The sequence below is a fragment of the Onychomys torridus genome, chromosome 2 (genome assembly GCF_903995425.1).
Source record: "Onychomys torridus chromosome 2, mOncTor1.1, whole genome shotgun sequence".
Taxonomy (NCBI): Eukaryota; Metazoa; Chordata; class Mammalia; order Rodentia; family Cricetidae; genus Onychomys; species Onychomys torridus.
This window is the reverse complement of record NC_050444.1, coordinates 105,158,453-105,184,649: the sequence shown is the minus strand read 5'-3', so window position 1 is coordinate 105,184,649 and position 26,197 is coordinate 105,158,453. Positions and strand designations below refer to the sequence as shown.

Below are 26,197 nucleotides of genomic sequence, written 5' to 3'. Positions count from 1 at the left end.
TGAGTTCATTTTGATTATCTCTACAGTTAATATAGTTCCCTAAATTCCCTGTGACTTTTTTACTTTATGATATCCTTTCATAGAAGGGGAAGACGTTCTTTTAAAATAGATTTATTTTATTTTTAATTATGTGTTGTGTGTGTGTGTGTGTGTGTGTGTGTGTGTGTGTGTGCGCGCGCACGCGCGCCCACAAGTGTAGTTGCCCATGGAGGCAAGAGTTCTTGGACCTTCTGGAGCTGGAGTTGCACACTGTTGTGAACCATCTGATGTGGGTGCTGGAAATTGAGCGCGGGTGCTGGAAATTGAGCGCAGGTCCTTAGGTAAAGCAGTGCTCGCTCAACCACTGAGCCTCTCTCCAGCTCCTAGATAAGAGAATTTTTTTTTTTTGAGACACAGAAGATGGAAACTCTTAATTTTAGTGCCATCAAGTTTATAAACATTTACTGGCTTTTAAAATTAATTTATTTAGTGTTCATTGTTGTTTTGCCTGCATGTATGTCTGTGTGAGAGTGTCAGATCCCCTGGAACTGGAGTTACTAACAGGTGTGAGCTGCTATGTGGGTGCTGGAAATTGAACCCTGGTCCTCTGGAAGAGCAGTCAGTGCTCTTCACCCCTGAGCCATCTTTCTGGCCCATGATCAAATTCCTTAATGATTAATTCCATTTTGTGTCTCATTTATTATGAAGCTCTATAATGGAATGTCGTGTAAATGTTCATCTAGAATTTTTTCTGAGGTATTTTAGCATTTTTGTCTAATGCTGAAATACTTTTAAACATCTAAAATTCACCTCATGGATGGTATGAGGTAAGGATCTAATTTACATTTTTTTCCTGTGTTGGAAATCCTCTCCAGCATATTTTCCTGTGTTACCTACACTTTCCTCAATAATCTCCCCTGTCAGACTTTGATTTTCATATATTTGCAAGCTGGTGGAGGAAATGGCATAATTTCACCCCATTGGGCAGTCTATTTGTGTTTTCAGCACTTAGTAACAGTGTTGTAGTCAGGGGCATTTTATAAGGCTGCTTACTATGAGGCCTGACAAATTGTACTATGTAATTACTTTTCTAAACATGAGTTTTAGGATCAGTTTAAATTCTTGGCAAAGCTGGTAAGATTTGTATTGAAAGTACCCTGAATCCACAGATGATGGCCTATGAGGATAGCCCATGAACGTAATTTGTCATTTTATCTTGGCCTTCTTTAGTGCTTCTAAAGTATTAAGAAAGGTTAGGGAAAGTTTGCCTGCTTTTAAGTTTTGTTTATTCCTAGGTACTATTTCAGGAAAAGAGGGAGTTGCTTTGTTTAAAAAATAAACGCTTTATTTTCTGACAGTTTCATGTGTGCTTATAATCAGTGTCGTAAGCGTAATGTATTTTGCTTGTGTTCATGACATCCTGTCTTACCCACTTACACTTCTTTTGGACTCCTTCTTCCAAAGAAGTCACTCTCTAAATTTAATGCCTTTTTCCTTTATTTTGTTTATTTATTTATTTTAGAAAGGGTTTCACTGTGTATCCCTGGCTGTTCTGGAACTCACTATGTAGACCAGGCTGGTCTAGAGATCTGCCTTAAAGTCCTCTCTCTGTCTCTCCCTCCCTCCCTCCCTCCCTGCTCCTCCTTATCTCTCTCTCTCTCTCTCTCTCTCTCTCTCTCTCTCTCTCTCTCTCTCTATCAATCATCTCCATCTCTGTCTCTCTGGATATCTTTATCTCTATCTCTTGCTGCCCCGCTGAGTTTAATTAGGGTTGCTTGGATGAGCCTGGGTGAGGGGTTGTGTATGGAGTATGGGTAACTTATCAGTAGCTAACAGCATTGAAGAAAATGATTTCCTACCCTAGCCTCTTTTAACTGCCAGTAGCTTCTTAGGGAGTGTTAGGGCCTTATGAGCCCCTTCTTGTTATGTGGGAGTGTTGACTGGCTTGGTCTTCTGCAGGTAGTCACACCTGCTGTGTGTTTGAGTCCAGCCCTCTCTCACCATCCAGTGTTTCATGGCACTCCTCCCCATCCTTTTAGTAACCCCATTCCTGTATTTCATATTTTTATTGCTACTGACATCCAAACATGCAGCTCATCTTTGCATCTGACGATCTAGTCATCTTTTTAACTTACTAATTTGAGTAGTTTTTTTCCCCTGGGTAGATCATTGTTATTTCTATGTAGATAGTCATATGTGAACATTTGTCTTTCCTGTCAGCTCTTCCCTGTATGGTGCGATCGTGTGTCAGTAGAAACACCTGCAAATTTCTGTCGCTGGTTCTAATGGGACTTGACTCTAATGATTTGCCATTGAGAATGTTGTTTGCATGAAATTTTGGTAGCTGCTGTCAGTAGGGATGTAAAATGATGACTCAATTTTAATAGAAATAAAATCATTTGTTCTTAGCCAAACGTGTGTGTCTATAGTCCTAGAACATGGATTCAAGTTATTTTGACATGCTCTACCATGTAAGCTATAACATGAATTTTTAATAGTCACAGAACAGAAGAAAGTCATAAGTAAACACATTTATAATTACATTGGTGGGAGCATCAGATAGATAGTGGGCGTGGTGAACCAAGGCAGTCTCTCTTCCACAGGTTTCCAGCATTATCTTTTAATAATCTTAGCTTTAAGGTTGATGGAGGCAAGAACTCGGCTAAGCTTTACAGTACATTCTGAGGTGTGTATCTGTTAGGAAGGAGCCTGGTGGGTCAGATACAGAAGTCCGGGTATCTGGTTTTTAAAGGGTCAAAGACAGCCCGGGATGCTTTTGGCTCTGGGTCTACCACATTCCATCTCTGCCTAGTCATGATGCTCCAGTCAGCCAAGGTCAAGCAGCTGGGGGATTTTAATATGGATGTTGCATCTTTAGAGGATGTCAGTTCATATCAAATTAAGAAACTTTTTTTTTAAAAATCATGGATGGATTTTGATTTTATCAGACAACTTTTCAGCATTACTTAAGATAACTTGGTGGTTTTGCTCTCCTGCAGTCTGCTGCTGTGGTCTTTCTCAGGCATTCTGTCCTGGTAAAGTGTTCTTGAGCTGGTGAATTATGTAGTTTGCTCCTGCTTCCTTAGGAGTTTCTCCCCACTGCGGTTGGATTGATTGTGCTATTGTTTTCAGGTTTTCTTTTTTCATCTCTGTTATTGAGTTAGATTGGTCTGTTTGTTTTACTTTCTTGGCTTATATTGCTGCTTTGGTAATGTTAACTATGTAAAACAATGTTTCCTCTCTTCTATTTATGGGAGACTTTCTGTAGATTCAAATTATCTTTTTCTAAACTCCTTGGTCCCAGTGTTGTGTTTGTAGGAAGGTTTTAAACTATTTCACTGATACTAATAAAATTCCCTTCCTGAATACTATTTTGGGGTGGGTGGGTGTCACTTTTGGTTAAGTCACATTTCCTTAATAATTTACTTTTAAATTTGTCGAAATAAAATTATTATTTTCTGATTTATCTGTGTTGTGCTTCCAGGTGTATTTATCCTTTTTTAAATTCCTATTGCTAATTTGCATTATCTTTTCTTTAAAGTTTTTCTTTTCATATAATATATTTTGATTATGTTTTCCCCTCCTGTAATGCTTCCCAGATCCTCTCTACCCTCCCAACTTTATGTTCTTTCTCTTAAAAAAAAAAAACAACAAAAAACAAAAAACAAAACTCATAAAACAGTCAAAAGACAAATAAGACAAAATATGACAAAATAAAACAAAAAGTCCACACAAAATACCATTGCGTTTGTTCTGTATTGTCAGCTACTTCTGGACATGATGCCTGCCCTGGAGTGTAGTTGATATATCCAGTGACTGATTCTACCTTTCCTTGCAGGTATCAGTTGCAAATAGTCCTTGGTTAGGGGAAGGACACTGTGTCCACTTTCCCTTCTTAGTGTTGGGACCCTGTTTGGTTTGAACTTGCATAGGTCTTGTGGGTGCTGCCACAGTCTGGAAGTTCATATGTGCATCAGTACTGTTTTGTCTGAAAGGCACTGTTTCCTTGGGGTTATCTATCACCTTTGGCCCTCTAGCCCTTATAATCTTTCCATCTGTTCTTCTGCATAGGTCCCTGAGCCTTGGGTGGTGGGGGTAGGGTGGGGTGGGCGGTGGGAAGGTATGAAAACATACTATTTGGGATTGAGTGCCCCAAAGTCTCACTTTCTGTGCATTGTCCAGTTGTGGGTCTCTGATGAAGGGTGGGTGAGGTGCTGATCTGTGGGTATAGCAGAATTTCATTAGGAGTCATTTTTTTTTTTTTTTGCTGTGTTTATTTAGCAGAATCATAGTATTATATTTTCCCCTAGGACCGTGACCAATCTAGTCTCAGGGTCTTGGCCTCTTTACCAGTGTCAGACATGGTTTCCATCTCATGGAGTAGGCCTTAAAAATTCAATAAGAAAGTGGTTGTTTACTCCTATAGCACATGTGCCATTATTACACCAGTATATCTTATAGGCAGGTTGCTACTGTAGGTTGCAGATTTATTGATGATAATATTGATAATCATCAATATCATCTTTCCTCTCTTCTAGTGTTCTAGGTACCTCCCAGCATCATGATTGCTAGTCAGTAGGGTTGAAGCTTCTAGTAGGGCACTAGCTCAACCTCTCCATAGTCAATGACATAAGTAAGTGTTGTCTTCATCAATAAGGCTTTACCCTCAGGTTGTGGAGGGCAACCAATAGCCTTGGCAATAGTCTGTGATGTTAGGGGGTTTCATGGGACTCCTTTGTTCAACACTTCAACAAGATGTAACCCATTCTTAGCACTGGGGGTTTTACTTGGTAACATAACATTTCTAGTTGGGATATTGTATCCCCTTTTTTTGGTGACTCCCATTTAGATTGCTTTCATATATGTAGATATTTTAGGAAGCTTCTACAGAAGCAGGTTTCTATATAACTTTTCAAAAGGGCTTTAGTGTTAGTTGTTCCTCTCAACATTCCCTCCTTTATGCCTCTTTCTTTCCCTTTTCCCATTTAATTCTCCTATTCCCATTGCCCCTTTCTTTCTTAATAACATTATATTCTATGTCTCCTTCCTGGAAGACGATCTTTTACCCCCGGACCCTTACTGTCTGCTTAATGTCTGTATTTATTCAGATTGTAGCTCACATAGCTAACATAACTAACATCCGTATATACTAGAAAGCATAGTCATCTATGGGGTCTGGGTTAACTCACATAGATTGACTTTTTTTCTAGCTTATCCATTTACCTGCAAACTTCATTTTTTAGTAGGTGAGTGATATTCTATTATGTAAATGTACCACATTTTCATTATTTAGTCATCAGTTAATGGACATCGAAGCTGTTTTCCGTTTCTGGCTCTTATGAATAGAGCAGCAATGAGTATGGTTGAGCGAGTATCCCTGTAGAGTCCTTTGGGTATATGCCCAGCACTGGTCTAGCTGGATCTTGAGGTAGTTTCTTCTCAGCTTCCTGTGGATCCTCCGCAATGATCCCATAGTGGCTATTCAAGTTTTGCACTTGCTGTGGGTGTTTCTTTATGTAGTGTTTATACTCTTTAAACCCTGGCTGGCAAAGTTCCTCTAGACTCTGGTGAGTTAACCTGTGTGGCCAGCTCCAGCACACCCCCAGCTAGCTATTCTGTAGCTGTAGTTCATGCTGTTTCATTGATGGGTGGTCTCATTTCTTACCGCCTTTGTAACCATAGTTTTTAGTTTTCCTTTTTTAATGGAATAGGTCTAACGGTAAATCCCTTTTGTATATGTCATTAATTTGATAATATTATTTCTGTGGATTTGTGACTTATTGTTTTGGAAAGTCTTTAGTCATTAGATCTCTCAATTTTTTTTTTTAATTTTGCTGGGTTTTTGCTCAGATTCTTGTTCCTTTTATTTCAATTCTCCAAATGTTTTAAGAACTTATATGTTTTAAATTGTTGTGTATCTCTGTGCATTTTCTGACTGGTTTTCCTATCTGTCTTTAGTTTACTAATCCTGTTAAATTATACTCAGTTTCCTATGAGTTGTTGTTTCCAACAGTATTTTTTTTTTTAAATTTCTGTTGCTTGGTTATTCATACTTATTTCTTATTGTATGGGCATTTTTTATGATTCCATAATTTTTATCATATAAAGTTATACATCTGATAATTACATATCTAAGATTCTTATAGCCCGTTTGTCTCAGATCATGGTGACTGTGTTTAGGGTGTTTTAAAAGTGTGTGTTCATATGCTAATTAGATAACCTTTTGGAATCTTAAGAGCTCAGCTCAGAGTGCTCCTGCTGTAAGATTTGTAAAGGCTTGTTGTGGATTTCTGTAGGTCCCACATTAGGGTGTGAGAGATGCAGACAGTAAGTACGTGTGTGCTCTTGGGGAGCCCCATCTTTCTGGAGTGGTTGTGATTCACACTTAACATTTTAAGTCCTTTCTCTGTCTCTCTTCCACAGAGTCTTGATTCCTACAGTTTTCCTGCTTCTCACTGGTCTAGGGGTGGACGGTTTTGTTGTAATTACTCAGTATTTAGTTGCGTTGCAGTGAAGGCTCTTCCAGAGTCCATCATATTACCCACATTTGAAGGACTGTTTTTCCTGATGCCATTGTCTTCCTGTTCAGCACAGTCCTTTGCATTTGTTAGAGATTCATGTATTATGTATTTGTCTTTATTTCTTTTAGCTCTTTTCCCCCATCCATAGTAAGTGTATCAAACCTACAGCCCTCATACATGCTAGGGAAAAGGACTCTCCTATGGGCTGTACCCTTAAGTGTTTCATCCTTAGCTCATGGGCTTTCCCTTTTACAACACTTCCATTGGATTTTTATGCATCTGGCATTTACTGAATTTTATGGGTTTTCATCTTAAACTTCCAAATACTCCATTATGATTGGTGTATTTATTGCAGATACTCTGTTAATGCAGATAAACTATTACTCTCTGTAACAGTTACTTAACAAGCCTGGCTGTGAGGAATCTATCTGGTACCGAAAGAGAAGGCTGTGATGTTCTGGCGAGTACACTTGAAAGCTTGTTATGAAAAGGAAATTGTACTGCCCTAAATATTCTGAAACCAAGAAAGAGAAGCTGTATAATTATTAATTACTGTCATTTTTTTCTAGTTTTAATGCACAAAGGTAACAAAAAAATTGCTTGAAAATGAAGCCTTATATGTATACTATTCTGTTAGTTGTATTTAACTTTAATTTAGTATTTAAAGCATTTCAAGAATAGTATATACATAGAGTCTTAAATGAGATTCGATTCTGAAGCAAAAGTATTTTATAATAAATTCATTATGGTGAATCACTTGAGGAAAGCATTTTTAAAAACTGTCCATTTTGAATGTTATTTTTGAAATAAATAGCAATTGGTACTTTAAAGTTCATGTTAATGGATATATAATACTTAATAATTTTAATATTGAAGAAAATATTGGCTTTGTGTCTATACTTTTGAAAGGAAGGCTAAGAAAAAGAAAATGTATCTTTTTTATCTCTGAGTAACAATTTTTTATTTCTTAGTTGTAGCTATTATTTATAGATTTTATATCCACCTTCTATTAATGGTGAAAGTTAAGTGCTGTCTAAGTAGCAAGCTATTGTCTGTAACTCAGTTTGACAGTGGTTTGTTCAGAAAAGTGAGATGGTCACATGTCTTATCAGGAAGAAGGTTGGAATGCTTAGAGACACAGAATGCTGATTACATATTTGCATATTTGAATAATTTTCTCATTCTGTAGATGGAAGTTTCTGTTCTGCCCAGTCCCACAGCCGTTCAGTCCCAAATAAACACACAGAGGCTTGTATTAATTATAAACTGTTTGGCCTGTTGCTCAGGCTTATAACTAAGTAGCTCTTATGCTTAACTTAACCCATTGTTCTTGTCTATGTTTAGCCATGTGGCTCAATACCCTTTTCTCAGTCCAGCATTCTCATCTAACTTCCTCCTGCATCAGGCTGGCGACTCTGTCTCTGCCTTTCCTCTTCCCTGCCTTCTCCTGGTCTGGTCACCCCACCTACACTTCCTGCCTGGCTACTGGCCAAACAGTGTATTACTAAACCAATAGGAGTGACAAATCTTTACAGTGTAAAAGAGCATTATTTCACAGCATCTTTCTTTTCTTTTCCTTTCCTTTCCTTTCCTTTCCTTTCCTTTCCTTTCCTTTCTTCTTTCTTTCTTTCTTTCTTTCTTTCTTTCTTTCTTTCTTTCTGGGTTTCTTTCTTTCTTTCTTTCTTTCTTTTTTTTTTTTTTTTTTTTGAGGTTTCTATGTGTAGCCTTGGCTGTCCTAGAACTCACTCTATAGACCAGGCTGGCCTCAAATTCAGAATTCACCTGCCTCTGCCTTTTCCTGAGTGCTGGGATTAAAGGCATGTGCCACCACCACCTGGCTAATTTTATTTTTCTAAATCAAAATTTACTTCACAAATTCTCTGAATTGCAAATGGATCCATGGAAAGAGAGAAGCTACATGAGTGATTTTGGAAGGCTAGAGAACATTGTTTTATATCGACTAAAGTATGTGTTGTTTAAAAGAGTTAATTGTAAAGGAAAAAGTTTAGCAACAAGAAATGTCCTCATCTTCCCTGATTTTTCCATCCCTGGAAGGAACATCTTTAAATCTTGCTCAGTTCTAGGGTTGTTGCCAAAAGTTTCTGAGCAGTATTCCTTTTTTTTTTTTTTAAAGTTTTTATTAACATATATTGTGCATAATAAGGAGTTTGATTGTGACTTTTCATGCTTGTGGATTTACTCCCATAATCTTTTCTTGTCTCCCCATTCAATGTTCCCCTCTTTTTTCAAACAATCCCCTTTCATTGCAAATCCCCCCACCCACCCACACACATTTTCTTTGATGAGCAGTTATTTATGGGAGCTTGACCAGTGTGAAAAAGTATCTTTCCTTCCCCTATCAACCATTAACTTCTTGAAATCCTCATGGAGGGCAAGAACATCATGAAGCTACTTTTCAGGACAGGATGATTGACAGGCCCGATCTTGTGTCAGCTTTTTGCTGATAATCATGACTGGACTGCTGATGAGTGCAGTAGCCCTGTAGAAGAAAGTGTTCTACAGTGCTTGATGTCTTCCTCCAGCCTTGCATCCTTTCCTATTCCTCTTTTGGGATTCTAAATTGTATTTCTATGTTGCCTAGCTGCCTGCCCGCCCTCCCTCCCTCTCTCTCTCTCTTCCTCTCCCTCCCTTCATTCCATTTTGGAATTTTTGTAGGTGTGTAAATACATCTCAGGTATACCTCCATCTCTCTCCCTCCAACTACTGGTATACTCTCTCTCCAATATATGCCCTCTTCCAGCTTCATGTCATCACCATCTATTTTCTATAACCTACCGAGTCCCCTGCACCCCCCACCCCCCATGAACAAGGGTTTGGGTTCATTCACTGGGGCCTGGGCAGCCTGCCCATGGCCACACTCCTGAGGAAAAATGGCTCTCACTCCTCCAGCAGCCATTAATTGTCAGTGGTTCTTTAGTTAGGGTGGGGCCTTTGTGTTGGAATTTTTACCGGCTTCATCTTCTGCAGGTCTTGTGTAATAGTCATAACTGCAGTGAGTTTACGTGGGCAGCTGCTGTGCCATGTCCAGGAACAGCTCTTGGTAGTCCCCCTCCTCCCTCTCACGCACTTCTCATGTTCTTTCTGCCTCCCCGTCTATGATGTCTTGCGTGCCAAAGGAGGAGTTAATGTAGATGTTCCATCTGCCACTGAGCACTCACTCACATGCTGTTTCTTAACGAGGCTTTAGCTCATTTGCCCATCTCCTTTTCCTCCCCCAAGATGCAATTTTAAGTTTTTCCCTTAGGAACATTTGTAAGTTTCTAAATGTTGAATGTAGAACTCATTTTCTTATTTCATCAGCTGTGGACAACACTTCTTACTTCTCAGTGTGGTAAGTTCATGGTATCCTAATTTCTCCCTCATTTCCACCGTCCATGTGTTTTATTCAAGTCCTTTTACGTTGTCAAGGTTAGTAACATTGTGTTATATAATAAAACATTAAACCTTCTATTCTCATTTTAGCTGTAATAGTGATAGTAATTAAAATTGTATAGTTTTTTTCGTGTATTCCAGGCACATTGCTTATGCTAGATATATTATTTATAATATAAATTGAGTATCTTTTTACTGAAATGATTGGGACTTTTATTTTCATGTTTTTGGGGTTTGGGATATTTATACAGACTTAACAGGATGTCTTATGGGGTTAGGACCCAAGTCTAAACATTTATTGGTATACACACAGCCTTTAGGTGTCTAAACCTGCCACCCTCATGCCAGACCCAGCATAGTAGATGTCAGGTGTCTTCCTCTAGCTTTCTACCTCATTTTTGACACAGACTTTCTCACTAAAATGTAGATAACTATTTCAGCATGACTGTGTGACCAGTGAGCTCCCAGGATCCACCACCTGGTTTTGCCTCCCAGTGCTGAGGTTACAGGCATGCGCCACTATACCTGGCTTTTTAACCTGCATTCTGGGCCTCTGAATCAGATCTCTATGGTTGTCAAGCAGGCACTTTTAAGCCATCTCTTAAGCCCCAAGATGTGACTTAAAAAAAGTAAACACTATTTTTGGTTACTTTGAGTTGTGACTATAACTTATTTGAGGACAGATTTGGAGTTTTCCCACTTACAATGTCAGGTGAGTGGTCAGAATTCCCTCATGTTGGTGATGGAAACCGTTCTGATTTCTCAGCATTTATGATTTCAGACTTTGGGGGTTAGATCTATACAGCCTTTACACGCACTCATGTGTACACACACATACACTTATACATACTCATAGTTTTATATATACTAAACTTACACACATACACTTATATACATACACATACATGTAGTTTTATGTATACTAAACTTATTTAGTCATCAAGTTGACCTTTATAGATTAATACCAACAAGAAAATGTAAAGTACTTAGCAAGTTAAATAGATTTTTAAAAGCTGAAAATTGATGAGCATTTCTTATTGTTATAATTAGGTAAACTGTTTTATTCACGGATAAGGTGTTTATTGTTGAGATATTTTTTTATGGCTTTAAAATTTGTTGTGTTCTCCTTTGCCACTTGGTTTTTTGAGTTCAATCTTTCAAGTTACTGTTTTTTCCAGTCACTGCCTGTAGGGGGCCTTATCTCTAACTCATTGTTTGGGAGGTTATTTAGTATTTGATTTGAGTGCTCTAAAATGTTAGTTTACCTGGCTTACAGGAATTTAATTGTGAGGTAAGAAGTATCACATAAACCCATTAAATGCAACTCTTCAAATAAGTCTTTCAGCCTTAAAATATTTGGCACTAAATGATCCAAAATCCAACATCCTTTAAGTAAACAGAGGAAGAGTCTGATTTCAAAATAAATTACTTGTCACTTAGCTCTACCAACCAATCAACCATCCAACAAAACCATCACAGTATACCCCCCTACTAGAAGTAAATGGAACTTTATTAATTTATTTTTGCAGAGACTACAGTTCACTGTTCTTTGGGTCATTGAACTCTTGCCCTGTTATTCCTGCACATTCATTTCTTGCACAGGTTATATTGTCAAAGCTGACAGGTGTTTTTAAACCAATGGAGTTAATGTAGAATCCACAGAAATGCAGTAAAGACTACAGGCCCTGGACTCAGGCTGCTTGGCCTTGAATGTAGTTCAACCACTACTTTTGTGTGCATTTGTGTATGTGCATGTAAGTGTGTAAGTGTATATCTTTGTGTACATTTGTGTCTGTGTCTCAGTTTCTCCATTTCCCTGAGACTGGCCTAGTAAGCATCCCTTCCGTGACTTGTCACCACTGCCACCCCCAGCTCTCATCACCATTTCACAGTCCTCTGAGTGGTTTTCTTTCCTTGTCCTCTACCCACACCCACCTCTCCACCACATTAGCACCATTTGATCTTCCTAAAGTGAGCAGTTGGATGGGTGGAGACTTTAAATGACTCATCCCTTTGATTTCCACATGGAGACATTCTTCGTGGCTAGTCATAAAGTCAGACCACTCTAATAAAGATGTGGCAGAACTCAGTCGAGTTGGCTGCGGGTTCTCTGTTGTCAGGGCCAGACTCTCTCTCTGAATAGTCAGCATCTTTTCATCCTCTTTCGTGTTCCATGCTGGTTTGCAGATACCCAATAGCATGATTGCAGCCCCTTACATCATTTGCACAGTTCTGACCTCTGCATTTCTATAGATGTAGATGTCTGTATGGGCTGGGTATTTTATAGATACAGGCAAATGGAGGGATTTTAGGGATTCTACATCACTGCCTACCATCTTTCCTGGTCTAATTTAGAAAGGGCTGGCTGGCTGGATGTTTGCTTTCCATGGTATTTAGATATACAGTAGAGTTCTCCCTAACTTTCTGGTTGAGTTTAAACTTGAGAAGTAAGTTACTATTAAAATGTCAAAGCAATTATCCCTCGTAGCAGACCTACCTTCATGTTCTTTTTGTATTTTGGCCACTCAGATTGTGGCTGAAGGAAAGACTCCAGTTGCTATTCTTAAATGCCATCTCTCTTCCATGTCTGGCAGGGTCTTTAAGGCCCCCTCTCGCCCACTGGTAAATGCTAAATTTTGAACCTTGTTGGCTCTTGTCAGTCTCAGTGTTTAAATTAGTTTTATTATTTCAAAGTCTCACTGGCTGTTAACATATTTTCTACCTCACCATGCCGAGTTCCACATTGCCTGACATTAACAGAGCCTGATCCTTTCTTTTAGGTGTGCTGAGCAGATATTACATGGTTCACCCAGTTGTTTTAACCTATTTTTGAAATCAAGTGACACTAAGTGTTTCTCACAGACTATGTGTTACCTTAGCTCCCGTCTAGCCCGATGTCAGCGGGAGAAGTAATTCAGCACATTGGTTTTGATTCTGAGTGACTCTTTGTGCATTGTTTATATTCGCTAATGTTTTACTTTCCTTAATTCTGCTTATATTTTAAACTGATAACCAGTTCCCTGTTCCCATTGGTTGATGGGATGCTCCTGTACTTTCCCCTTTCGATTTCTTATTATATAGTTTTCTTATACTTTGACGTGAGAAGATTTACCATCTTTTCCTTCTTGCCACTCCCTGCCATCCATCCGTTGCTGTATGGATAATTTCCTTTTGTAGGTCTAGGTTTCTGCTGTATCTCTTCTGTGTCAAGAATCCATGTATTCATACCATTGACTGTTTAGATTTAGTTCTGTGTAGGTTGTAAGGTACATTACATTCCCTGTGTTTGCCGTGTGCTGTCTTCCCCTGTGTTGAGGACCTAGTCTCTGATGTGGTGACTTTTGGACTAGAGTCTCTTGTCCTGATGGGGCCGTGGACAGCGTGTTCTTCAAGTCATTAACCCTTGGCAGATTCACTTCACACTGCCTGTGTGTGTTATGTTTGAGTTATAGAGCTTTCTCCTACTACCCACAATTCTGCTCTTCATGGTTTCAGTTACCTGCAGTGAACCAAGGCACAAAACTGTTAAATGGAAATTTCCAGCCATCAATAAAAGTTTAAACTTACTTTAGTGTATAAAGTTATAATCAATGGTTATTTACTCTCTTACTATAACTAATTTGTAAATTAACCGTATCACAGGGGAAAGTGTAGTATACATAAACTTCAGAGCAAGCTAAGATTGAGGAAGGGGTGAGTACTGTTTTCCCCCCTCCCAGGGGTATTTTTAGTGTTCTAGATTCCTGTGTTGCAAATGAGAATTCTAATTTCAGTAGATTCTTTCTACTTTGAAGTAATTATCTTTGGTAATTAGCCAGTTCTTTAATTCTTAAATTTTAAGATTTTTCTAATGTATTTACAAACACTCTGAATGCCTGTGATGTATGTGAGTGCAGTTGACTATGGAGACCACTGGGGCTTCTGAAGTTACAAGTCGTCTGAGCCACCTGATGTGGATACTGGGAATCAAACTCAGGTCTTGTGGAAGGACAGTGCAGGCTCTTGACCACTCCGCTTCCTCTGGTCCACATCCTTGAAGTTTAGAAATCTGAGCTAATGTGCAAGGGTATGTGTCTTTTATCACTAGCTTTCCCTGGTGCTGGAGAACTCTGTGAGCTCACAGTTCCAACTTTTCTTTTGTTCTTAGACATTTTCTTCCATGTCACTTTCACAATTCCCCCTTTTTTCCCATTTTATCCTTCTTTAGACTCTTCTAGAAGTTGTCCCGTGCCATGTTAGGTTGTCTCTCTCTGTTCTTCAAGTCCTCCTATTTCCCATCATCCACTTCTTGGGTCTTTCCTCTGCTGTGCTCCTTCTGGCCTCTCTCCTGTCACTGTGTATTTCTCCACTTGGCCTAGTAAATTATTTACACTTGATAATTTTAATGTTCAGCTTTCAACAAATTTTAAAAGTTTTAGAAGTTGTTTTTCATTATACTTGATTTTCCTTAGTCTAATCATGTTTTAATGTCAATGCTTCATCTGGCTCATATGTGCATTGGGGTTCAAGTAAGCGATGAAAGGTGCAGCAGGCTCTTCAACCAACCCCACACCAACAAACATTTCACAGTTTCTTTTCTGTATATTTATGCATCTCTTTGCTGTCCTTTTTCTCTCCTTGTCTTCCTTAGCCCCAGGAGTGGAGTGGACTCTCCATCCCATTGGGTACTCTGGGGGCCAGAGGCTGGCCATATTGTGCATGCTAAACTCCTATGGTCCCAGCTTGGAGCCAAGGAGATCCTGCACTAGCCCTTTCTCAAGAGTCTCACAAACCTATGGCCCATTCCTCAAGCTCCTCTGCCTTCTGCCAGCAGAACTGACTGCCTCAAGAGGATTGAGTTGAGTTGATTGCTTTTTAAATTGAACTATGAAAGGTATATCAATTCAAGGCCCCTTTTCCCGTCCTCTACAGGATCCCAAACTTTTATATTTTATTCATATTCTCAAATGGTATTCTGTTCATTATTTATGATCTGTTTGGAAGCTTATTTTTGAATATCATGGTTTACATTACCCCTTCATATGTACAACCTCTTGAAGTACACACTACAAGTTATAGGAAGTATCCTGGTTAAATGTTTGGACAAATAAAATCATCCAGAACAGTTTGGTTTTTATTAGTAAAAATTTGATGATCATTTATTTGTCTAATTCAAGTTCCGTTAATCTGAAAATCTTCTACAGCCTAGAAGATGAGTTAGAACAGGACAGAAGAAAACTAGAGGGAGGAAACAGGAAGTGAAGAGTCAGAATTGACTTGTCAGAAGGAAGAGGGAGGAAACAGGAAGTAAAGAGTCAGCATTGAGTTGTCAGAAGGAAGACGACAAGGAAATTCAGAAATCCCTTCTGTCCAGTTCACATGAGCTCTCTTTCTTAGCCTATCTGCTAGAGTTATGGACAACTCCAATGAGACAGAATTATACACTAAAGAGACCATTCTGCTCCAGAAAATTAAGACAAAGAGGCATTCAATAGAATTGCATGGATGGAAGTTGTATACCTTAGCATCTCAGGTTGCAAAGTTAGTGCAAATGCATGTGTGTTTATGTTTAAAATAGTCATTTGCTTTCCATATTTGAGATTTGAATTATGTACATGCGCTCTCTTTGGATTACTCGATATTCAGTTGCTCTTAACCATCTTTAGGCAAAGAGATTTGAATTATACAACATGTGTAAGCTTCACATAGAATGGTAATTAGTCTGTGTTGTTCAGTAGCATTTAATGTTGAGGTTAATGATTCAGAAACAGTTTTTAAAAACCTACTGCCTAGATTCAGAATATATGAGTTAGATCGGCCTTTATTCTGTGTCAGTGGCAGTTGGATGTTTATGTGTCTAAGCTTCCACTTTATATTTATGATGTGTAGAGTCTGGCGGCATGCATTTAAGCTGTCATTTGCTACCAGCCCTAGCTAAAGAAAATGCCTCTCTGTGTATGACAGAGCCCTCCCTCTCCACTTTCTGTTACTTTCTGAATTTTGCCATAGACATTATTATGGAAAGTATTTGTTTGAGATTTGACTCTTTTGCTCAAAGAAAGCTTTAAAAATAATTATAGTATTTATTTTATTTTTAGATTTGTTTGAGTGTTTTGCCTGCATGTATGTATGTATGCACACCATGAGCATGCAGTGCCTGTGGAAACCAGAAGAGGGGGTAAGGTCCCATGGAACTTTAGTTAGGAATGGTTGTGAGCTGCCATGTGGGTGCTGGGAATTGAACTCTAGTCTTCTGCAAGAGCAACACCTGCTTTTAACCACAGAACCATCTTCCCAGTCCTTATTTGATTTTTTTTTCAAGACAGGGTTTCACTATGTATCCCTGCCTGGCCTTGAACTTGCAGCATGGATGAAGACCAGGCTGGCTTTGAACTCAGAAATATACTTGCCCTTCCCTCTTGAGTGTTAAGACTACTGGCTACTGCTGCCACACCCAAGAAAGCTTTGTGAGGTGGTAATGATAAAGGGAGAATAGTGATGAAGCCATTTGCTTGTTGGAGTAGATAAAGTGGGCACTAAGTAGCTCAAGTTATTTTAAAAAATGCATTTTTTAATTTATTTTCTTTTTTTGGTTTTTCAAGACAGGGTTTCTCTGTATAGCTTTGCACCTTTCCTGGAACTCGCTCTGTAGCCCAGGTTGGCCTCGAACTCAGAGAGATCTGCCTGGCTCTGCCTCCCGAGTGCTGGGATTAAAGGTGTGTGCCACCACCGTCTGGTGAATTTCTTATTATATATGCACACAACTAAGACAAGAACATAAACTATAAGATAAAAATTTGTATCTAGTATCACTGAGTACTTTGTTTTTCAATTTGTATTGTGTGTGTGTGTGTGTGTGTGTGTGTGTTTGTGTGTTTGCGCGTGCGTGCGCTCATGGGTGCATACGTGTGCATGCACACATGTGTACCTCCTGTGGAGGTCAGAGGACAACTGGTATATGTCTGCTTTTGTCCTTCCACCATATTGGTCCTGGGGGTCAAATGCAGGTTGTTAGACTTGACAGCAAATACCTTTGCCCGCTGAGACATCTCTCTGACCCACCACTGTGTTCTTTATTAAGAACTCTTGTGTATTCTACAGATAGTATTAATAAATAATTTAAGTTTCCCTGTAGACGTCCCCCACTTCCTGATGCTTATTGGTTTTTAATGTGTAACATTAGAAGTATGTTGATATTTTAAAAAGTTATATTTATTAAAATATGGGTAATATTCCCTATAGATTGAATGTTTAGTTGCAGTGCTTTGGTGTAGACATAGTTAGAAAACTGATTGTAAATTGCCAAAATTCAGTGAGTCAACAAACCAATTAAAAAAATCTCAAGGATATTAGATTGGAAAATGTTCTTCCTTAATTTATTTTGTCCATTATATGTTATTTTAATTATTCATAGTATTGCTTAACATGCCAGGAAATGTCCTGTAATAGAATTTATTAAATAATGTAGTTTCAGTAATATGAATTCTATATTTAGTAGCATGTTTTAAAGTCTCAGGTTAAAATGCTTTGTAAAGAATTATCTAGCTAGTTTGAAGCATGAAAACAAATCTTTGCTTAGTAACTTTATCCATTTTGTAATTTTGAAATCAGATGCTCATTTCAGAAAAGAAGTAATTTGAACTATTTTGCTATATGTAGAGGGCAGATGATCTTTTGTAGGAAACAAAAATACATATTCCCATTGGCATAGAACAGAGATCTTTGTGTAGGGTATTGCTTTCTGATGTCTATCAGTGGACATATATACCCACCCCTCTCCTCCTGTAGATGCAGTAAATAAGAGATTGCTTATCTTGTTGAAAGGCTCTACATACATTCTTTTTTTGTGTCATGACAGATGTTTAAGGACTGTCAGATGGGTTATATGGCTTTGGGTTTAAGTGAGTGGGTGAGTCACACATGAAAGAAAAAGACCCTGAAGATGGAAATCCTGACTGGAATTTGTCTCTGGTTCCAATTGGAGGTTGAAGTGATCAGGGAAGAACTGTTCTTTTAGTATTGATGTGGATTTTTGCGTGCCCAGGATCACCTATTGTTTCTTATTTTTGCTATTAATAGTAAAGACTCACAAATATGTTAAGCATAGACTTAGATTTTGTTCCTAAATAGGTTATGTAGAGATTTTATGTAGAAATGTGTGTTTGGGTGTATCTGTTTAACCTTTGTTTTATGTGTGTGGATGTTTTACCTGAATGTATGGCTTTGCACCATGTGCATGCAGTGTCTGTGGAGGCCAGAAGAAGACTTCAGATATTCTAGGGCTAGATGTTGTGAGCCACCATGTGGCTGCTGGGAATTGAACTCTGGTCCTCTGGAAACACAGCTAGTGCTTCTAACTTCTGAGCCATCTCTCCAGCTCAGGTTATATGTTTTGAGGTATTGTGGTGAGTGGAAAAATTGGTCACATTTAAAATAAAATATGAATAGTTACCTCCTTCTCCAGATTGTACAGCAGTAACCACTGAGGATTCTGTCCATTTGGTAGGTGAGGTCTTGCTGAGCTCCATTGCTTTCTGCTTTTCTTTTTCTCAGCCTTAGTGAGAGAAAGGTAGTCTTCAATTGTTGAAAATTTGACTTAAGAAAAGTTTTAGCTCACATTAAGGAGTCTTTCTTTTGGAGGCTTTGTGATTGGTGTAAATGGTAGCGATGTTTAGGATTTCATATAACCTGGCTGCGATGTTTAGGATTTCATACCCCCTGACTTCATTGTCTTACCTAGACGACTTTGCTGCTTCCGTCTCAGTCTTGTGCTGTAGCTAGATGCCACTATTCAAATGCAGTCTGTTTGGCTCCTTCTGTTCGTTTATTCGACTCAATCAGTGCCATCCACTCTCCTGTTTCTAATAGCAGTGGTCTGCTTGTGCTGCTTTTTCATATGTTGGTGTCTGTAGAATTAGGATTTATTCTTTTCTCCATGCTCTTGCACAACTGAATAGCCCCCTTCTTTTGGTTGTTACAGTGCTTTGTAGGTGGTGCTTTCAATACCCATCAATCACAGCTGGGTATGCTGGAGCTGTTTATAGTGGGGCCATGTGCTATCCATTTTTCTACCTTCTAGGACAAGCATATTGTTAGCATTTGTTTAATATAGGTGTTGTAAATTTATCCCTCCAGTGGTTGAGGAGATAGCTTGTCTCATTAAATTCTTGATCATAGTAACTTTCATACATGTTTCTTACATGCATTATTCCCACCTGTGGAACTGAAGTTAAAATATTTGGGGTATTTTAGGAATGGATTGAGAGCAAAACAGGGACATTTTATATAATTGGAGCTCACAGAAGTTGACTTTAGAACAGTGGTTCTCAACCTATGGGTCAAGACCCCTTTGGGGGTTGAGGATCAGATATCCTGCATGCCAGATATTTACATTTACATGATTCATAACTGTAGCAAAATTACAGTTATGAAAGAGCAATGAAATAATGTTATGGTTGAGGTCACCACAACATGAGAAATTGTATTAAAGGGTTGCAACATTAAGAAAGTTGAGAACTGTTGCTTTGCATTCTTCATTACTATTTTGTTTTGAGAGTTTGATTTCCTTCTCCTGATTGCAGGACCCTAACAGGAGCATTCATACCAGCAGCAGCAGCAGCAGCAGCAGTAGCAGCAGCAGCAGCAGCAGCAGTAGTAGTAGCAGCAGCAGCAGCAGCAGTAGTAGCAGCAGCAGCAGCAGCAGTAGCAGCAGCAGCAGCAGCAGCAGCAGTAGTACCAGTTTTTCAAAGCCTCACAAATTAATGAAGGAGCACAAGGAAAAACCTTCTAAAGACTCCAGAGAACATAAAAGTGCCTTCAAAGAACCTTCCAGGGATCACAACAAATCTTCCAAAGACTCCTCCAAGAAACCCAAAGAAAACAAGCCACTGAAAGAAGAAAAAATAGTTCCTAAAATGGCCTTCAAGGAACCTAAACCCATGTCAAAAGAGCCAAAAGCAGACAGTAACTTACTCACCATCACCAGTGGACAGCAGGATAAGAAGGCTCCCAGTAAAAGGCCCCCCATTTCTGATTCTGAAGAACTCTCAGCCAAAAAAAGGAAAAAGAGTAGTTCAGAGGCTTTATTTAAAAGTTTTTCTAGTGCACCACCACTGATACTCACTTGTTCTGCTGACAAAAAACAGATAAAAGATAAATCTCATGTCAAGATGGGAAAGGTCAAAATTGAGAGTGAGACATCAGAGAAGAAGAAGTCGACATTGCCACCGTTTGATGATATTGTGGATCCCAACGACTCAGACGTGGAGGAGAATATGTCCTCGAAATCTGACGTGAGTAGCCCTGTGTCCCCTCCTTCCCTTTAGCAATTCTCGGGTTTTCTTTCAGACAGCTTCATGGTAAGAAATGAGAGAACATGGATGCTGTCCCTACAGAAAAGAGGAAGGGCTGTTGCCTAAAAGTGAATTTCCTTCAATAATGGGAAGAAGGAGGTAGAATCATTGAGGAATCTTTGGAGTTTTTTAGGCTGTGATTGAAGTTGTGAAGAGAGAAATATAGTGCAATAAAAGCTATTTGAGTAGCAACATAAAGATTCAGTGCCTTTGGAAGCATTGTTACAATGCTCTGTAGTGACTGCTGACTTAGAGAAATTGTATTCAAGCACTCAAGCTTGAATTGAATGGAAAGTCAAGTTCAATGAGAAACCTAGGAAACACTGTACAACTGTGGTCATTATAATGAAGTAATTTTTAAAGATTAAAAAAAGTAATAAACGGAATTGGTTATAGTTTTCGGTTTTTCTGTGTGGTGCTCGGAACTTGCCTTGCATAACATGCAAGCACTCTCCTCCTAAGCCAGCCCCCAGCCCCAGTGCTGGGATTTGTTAACAGCATTAAGTGAAGCTGTGTTGTAACTGTGTACTATGCATATTGAAACTTTGATATAAATATGTACCTGTAAACTATTTTCAATTTGAAAATCAAACTGTTTTTTTTTTCTTCATGGGGTAGCCACTGACCAGGAAAGAGGGATTGCATGATCTGCTGTGTGTTTGCTGGAGGGCAGGATTATCCAGATGCCTGAAAAAGCATCTGACCATCTGATATCTTAGTCGTTTGATATTATGATTTAAGCTTCTAGTTACAGATTTGCAGAGTTGGACACAGGGATTTTGCAGTTATCCCTTTTAACCTCTTAGCTGTATCTTGCACATCTAGTGATCGAACTGCTGGATGGCATTTGATTCTGTTTTCGAGACTATCACTCGCCCTGAGGTTCCATCTCTCACTTCTCTGGTTTCTCTGGGTTGGTCTTTTCAGTTATGTGTCCATGACCATTAGGCCCAGCACCCTCCTTTCTTTGGCTGTCAGCATGCTAGACCATGGTCAACAAAGGTCACTGACAATTTTAGAATACTTTTCTTTCTGTCCTATAATGTTTGCCATGGATGTCCCTTATTAAAATACTGGCAAAGGTAGGAGGCCTTTCCTTGCCTGACCTGGGTTTGCACTGTTCTGTATAGCAAGCCAGCCAGAATCGGGAGAAGGTGCCAGTACCAATCCTCACTGGTCCAGGAATAGCTCCTCCTCATATTCTGTAGAGCTGATCCACACTTCTCTTCAAAGTTTAGATTAGAAGCATGTGTCACACAAAATGCGGACTGGGTGGTATGTTCAGTGCTAGGGAAAGACTAAATACTTACAGCTTGTGAAATGAAAATGAGTGGAATGAGCTATTCCGCTCGTCCATGTATTTTTTTCCTTGTTTGCTCTGAGCCTCTCCTCTTAGTTGGAAACTTATTCTTAATGCAGATACTACTTTTTGTGTATTTAGTTTTTGTTTCAGATCACCCTGAAATGCTCTCAGTGTGTGATTAATCTGTCAAGAGTAGAGTTTGGCAACTTTCTCTATGTTCTGAAATGTTATGACTCTTGTAGAAAGAAGGCTCTCGGAGTTGGGTTGTGAGTCACTGGTAAACTATGAGATCAACTTAGCATGTCATCACCAGCGTTTGAAAAACCAGAATACATTGTAATTAGTATGAGTAAGTGATGGTTTATGGGAATTTTAGTTTAGAAAGAATGTATTTCTTCAATGATCACCAAAGGCTCCTTTTTAAAATGTTTGCTGATTTGTGATGAGACCAAATGGTGTTTGTAGGGCACCATCGATCTTTCTCAAGAGTTTGTCACACATGGGCCTTCTCTCTGGGCATTTCTGTCTGTTCTTTTGTTCATCCCTTGCTCTTTCCTCTTTATGCATGGTTTATAAAACACACCTTTCTTTTCATTAAAGTCTTATTCAGCTTGGTATATTCATCCAAATGGATACCTTGAAAGTCCTTTGAAAACCAAAATTAGAACTGTTAATTATGTACAGTGGATAGTAGGCGTTTAGAATAACTGGAGCTGTAGAGCCAGTGATCACAAGGGATTTCTGCCACGTGCTGTATGTAGCATGGCACAGAAAGCATCTAAAAACTTGTGCGTGTTGTTTAGGTATAAAACTCAACAATTGTGCTTTCCTTATAAGCCTTTTGGTACTACATGCTTTCATTTTGTTGCTGTTGGTTTAATTGTTAAAGTCATGAATTCAAGAGCCTTTCCCCTTAGCAAATGGCGCCGGGAGAACTGGGATTCAACTTATCCAGCAGTAAAGATAGCCATCTAGATTGTCCCATACCTGCCCTCTCACATGTGTCAAGACAGCACCGCAGGAACGGGAATGTTGCCCCTAGCAACCTGGAGCACCACTCTGAACTTCAGGAGCATAGTTCCTGTCGTCTGGGGGGAACGTGGGCCTCTGACTACGGGTGATTTGATGGCCTGGTGTTTCCAGGGTCCTGTCAAGTTTTGTTATTTGATTTTGTTCATTTGTGAGGATGGGGTAGTGAGTAATTTTAGATAGAACAGGTAGACATCATGGACCCTGGAAATGAGAAAAAAATGTATGTGTGAGAAAAATGTATGTATGTGTTTAAGAATTAAGAAAGCTATGGAATAGTCTGAGGAGAGGGTTAGTCTTAAAAGTGTTTATTCCACCAGCACGAGGACCTGAGGTTTTATCTATAGTGCTCATGTAAAAATCTAGGTGTGGCAGGACACATCTATAACCCATGGAGGGTGAGGTGCAAGACACACGAGTCCCCGGAGTTTCCTGACCAGCCTGTATAGCCAAAGAGGTGAGCTCCGGATTCAGTAAGAGGTACTGTCTGGGGGTGAGGGTGGGGGGGTGGGGTGGAGAGGTGAACAAGACCTGAAAAAGTGCACCACCAAGAGACATGAAAATATAGAAGGGGAAAATCTCATGGGGCCCTGCCCATAGACAAAGAACTAGAGGCTACTAAGGAATGCCGAGAGAGGGAACAATCATCTGCCTCAGGGAAAAGCCTAATTGGTTGTCCAATAAATACCAAGTGGCCTGCCCTGAACACATACACGAACTGAGAAAGTTATATATTTAGGGTGTGTGTGTATGTTTAACATAGTAAGTAAAGAAAAGGAGGCCACGATTTCAAGAGAGAGCAAGGGGAATAAGGAAGTAGGTGGAGGTAGGAAAGGGGAAGGAGAGCATGATGTAATTATATTTTAATTTTTAAAAATGTATTTAAAAAGTGGAGAGTGATTGAGGAAGACACTCAATGTTGACCTCTGGTCTCCACGTATATCCAAAAACATACCTGAACATTTATACAACACACACACAACAACTAAAAGAAGGCTGGAGAGACAGTTATACACCTGGTATGTCTGTAAAGACATCTTGTCTCAGTATAGACTTGTTGTTTGAGGCAGGGATTCTCTGTGCAGCCCTGGCTGTAGCCTGGAACCAGCTCTGTGGACCAGGTTGGCCTTGAACTCAGAGCTACACCACCTTAGCCTCCCAAGTGCTGGGATTAAAGGTATGCGCCACCAAACCTGACTTCAGTATAGACCTTTTATTCTAAAGAAGCTTTTTCATAACCAAGTTAGATTTGGGTTGTTTGTTTCCTTGTTTGAGATAGGTTCTCCTTGTATAGCCTAGGCTTGTCTGGAACTCACTTTTTAATCCAGGCTGGCCTCAAACTCAAAATAATCCTCCTGCATTGGCTTTCTAAGTGCTGGGTTTACAGGCAGGAGTTATCATTCCTAGCTAATATGTGTGTGTAGAAACAAAATGCAAGAATCAGTTCTGTCAAGAAGGATTAGGGAAACGAACTTGTTGATTCATACAAGTCTTTTTGGTCAGATTTGCATATATATTTTGTACACGAGAAGGGGGAAGCCAGGTCAGAATCCACAGCTTTGCTGCATGGGTGGCTTTGTGGCATATTTTTCAGAGGCCTCTTGTTTATTGGAGGGTGATGAGGAGATAGGTTATGGGAAGTCTGCCAGCTGTTGCTGATAGACTGTTTGTGTCCCAGTGCTATCAGGATTCTGGGCAGTAGTGTTCAGAGGTTCTAGTCTGATCTGTGCTGTGTGAGTCTTAGGAAAATTAAGTCAGCCCAAGTAAAGCCATTGACACACCAACCAGGAAAAAAAAGTTAGCTACTGTGGTGTGTCACCTGGCTTCTGAGAAACTCTGTAATCTTTGGCTGGAAAAGAGATATTACTGTCTTCAGGACTACAGAATTCCTCTTCCTTTTCAGAAGTGTGGCTTGCTATGGTGATGGTGGGGGGGCGGTGTTAATTGGCACATGTCATTTTGTCTTGGGGTAGTACAGAGATGGCATTGCTCCTGATTTGCATATGCTACGTGGCCATGGGAAAAATACAGGTCAGAGAATGGTTTTATACAAAAGTTAAGACACAATTTCACAAGATCTTTTAGCTTTGTATTAAATGTGATCAGAGATTATTCTGCCCAGGACATTGAACTCTTCCTTCCTTTTGTCTTCTGTCTGTCTGTCCGTCCATCCTGACTTTTCCTCCCTCCCTCCCTCCCTTCCTTCTTTTCTTCCATTGTTAAAAGAGAACTTCTCCAGAAGTGATTCATCATCGAGTTCCACTAACATAACCAAAGGAGTTCTTTTTGAATGTTTGTGATTCTTTTGATAAATTTTCATTTTCAGAGAAATCTAATTCTATCACACAGAAGTTCATCAGTAACTTTCCCTGCAGAGGAATTTAGATGAGAGGAGAAGGGAGTAGAGTGAAGAGTCCTGACTCATAGAGAGTGATCAAATATAAAAAATTTAAGGGGATGTTTTATTGAGACTACGTTGAAGAACCTTGGTCACTTGCATTAGACTGTGGTTCTCAATCTGTGAGTTACAACCCCTTTGGCAAACCTCTATCTCCAAAAATGCTTACATTATGATTCATAACAGTAACAAAAATTATAGTTATGAAGTAGCAATGAAAATAATTTATGGTGGGGGGTAGGGTGACCACAGCATGAGGCACTGTACTAAAGGGTCCACCATTAGGAAAGTTGAGAACCACTGCTTCAAGGAAGTCAGTTCTGGGTTTAGAGTTTACTTCTGGTGCTGCATTGGTGCTGCAGAGGGATGCTTAGGCCTCACTGACTAACAGGCGTCTGTTCTTGCTGCTGACTGTTAGGAACAGCAGCCGAGAAGGATCAGAGTCTGGTATATCATTATCCACAAGTATTTATAATTGTGGTTTTTTTATTAAGCAGCACATACTTTAATGGATAACAAAAATAATTCACACCTTCTGTAATTTCTTAGTATCTTGCTTGGATTTGCTTTTCATATAGTTGTTTTGAAGGAAGCCTATGGAATTGCTTGATTGTGGGAGGGGGCAAAGTTTTGTATTCATACTAGAAAGGTAGGAAAAACAGTCAATAAAATTTTGAGATGGCTGTTTATGACTGGGTACAGTTATGGTGATAGTTCCCCGGTCTTCTGCCTTTGTGCCTTCTACTTTGCACTGTAGGGATTTAATCCTAATGTGCAGGGCATGGTCAAAGGTCCATCATCTTTTCTGGAGGATGCACACATTACATCTGGTAAAAATGTTACTCTTTCCAATTGTAGTGTGAGAGTAAGACTTAAGTCACTTCTTCTGATGGATTTGGCTGACCAAAGTGTGTTCTTGGATAGAAATCTTGAGGAAAAAAAGAAAATCTCAGCATATGGCAGCTTCCCCTCCCCCTGGCCACTCCTCCCCAACCCCCAGCGGACAGTGGGTCAATACTTCAGACCTCAGCAGCAGGAGTTTCTTTGGAAAAGGAGCACAAGGGAGGCAGAATGAAAGTCAACACCCCTCTTTTGTTTGTACCTCATTTCCGAGAGCCCCACCCTGTTCATTGCCCTCCTTAAACTGTCTGGGACTGGTAGCAAATGTCCTGCTGCTGAAGGCCTGGCCTTAGGTTTTTATGTGGTGGAAGGCCATTGCAGCAGAGAAGAAGGTCTTTATTGT

The 26,197-nt window shown here is 39.5% G+C and overlaps 1 protein-coding gene across 2 annotated transcripts in view; it reads left to right on the top strand.

Moving 5' to 3' along the window:
• Positions 1-26,197, top strand: part of Mllt3 (MLLT3 super elongation complex subunit) — a 268,589-nt gene that overhangs the window by 180,050 nt on the left and 62,342 nt on the right. For both annotated transcript variants that reach the window (XM_036179447.1, XM_036179448.1), the window contains exon 5: positions 19,454-20,164. In XM_036179447.1, coding sequence (XP_036035340.1) covers positions 19,454-20,164 — 711 coding nt within the window. The remainder of the gene's footprint in view (positions 1-19,453; positions 20,165-26,197) is intronic.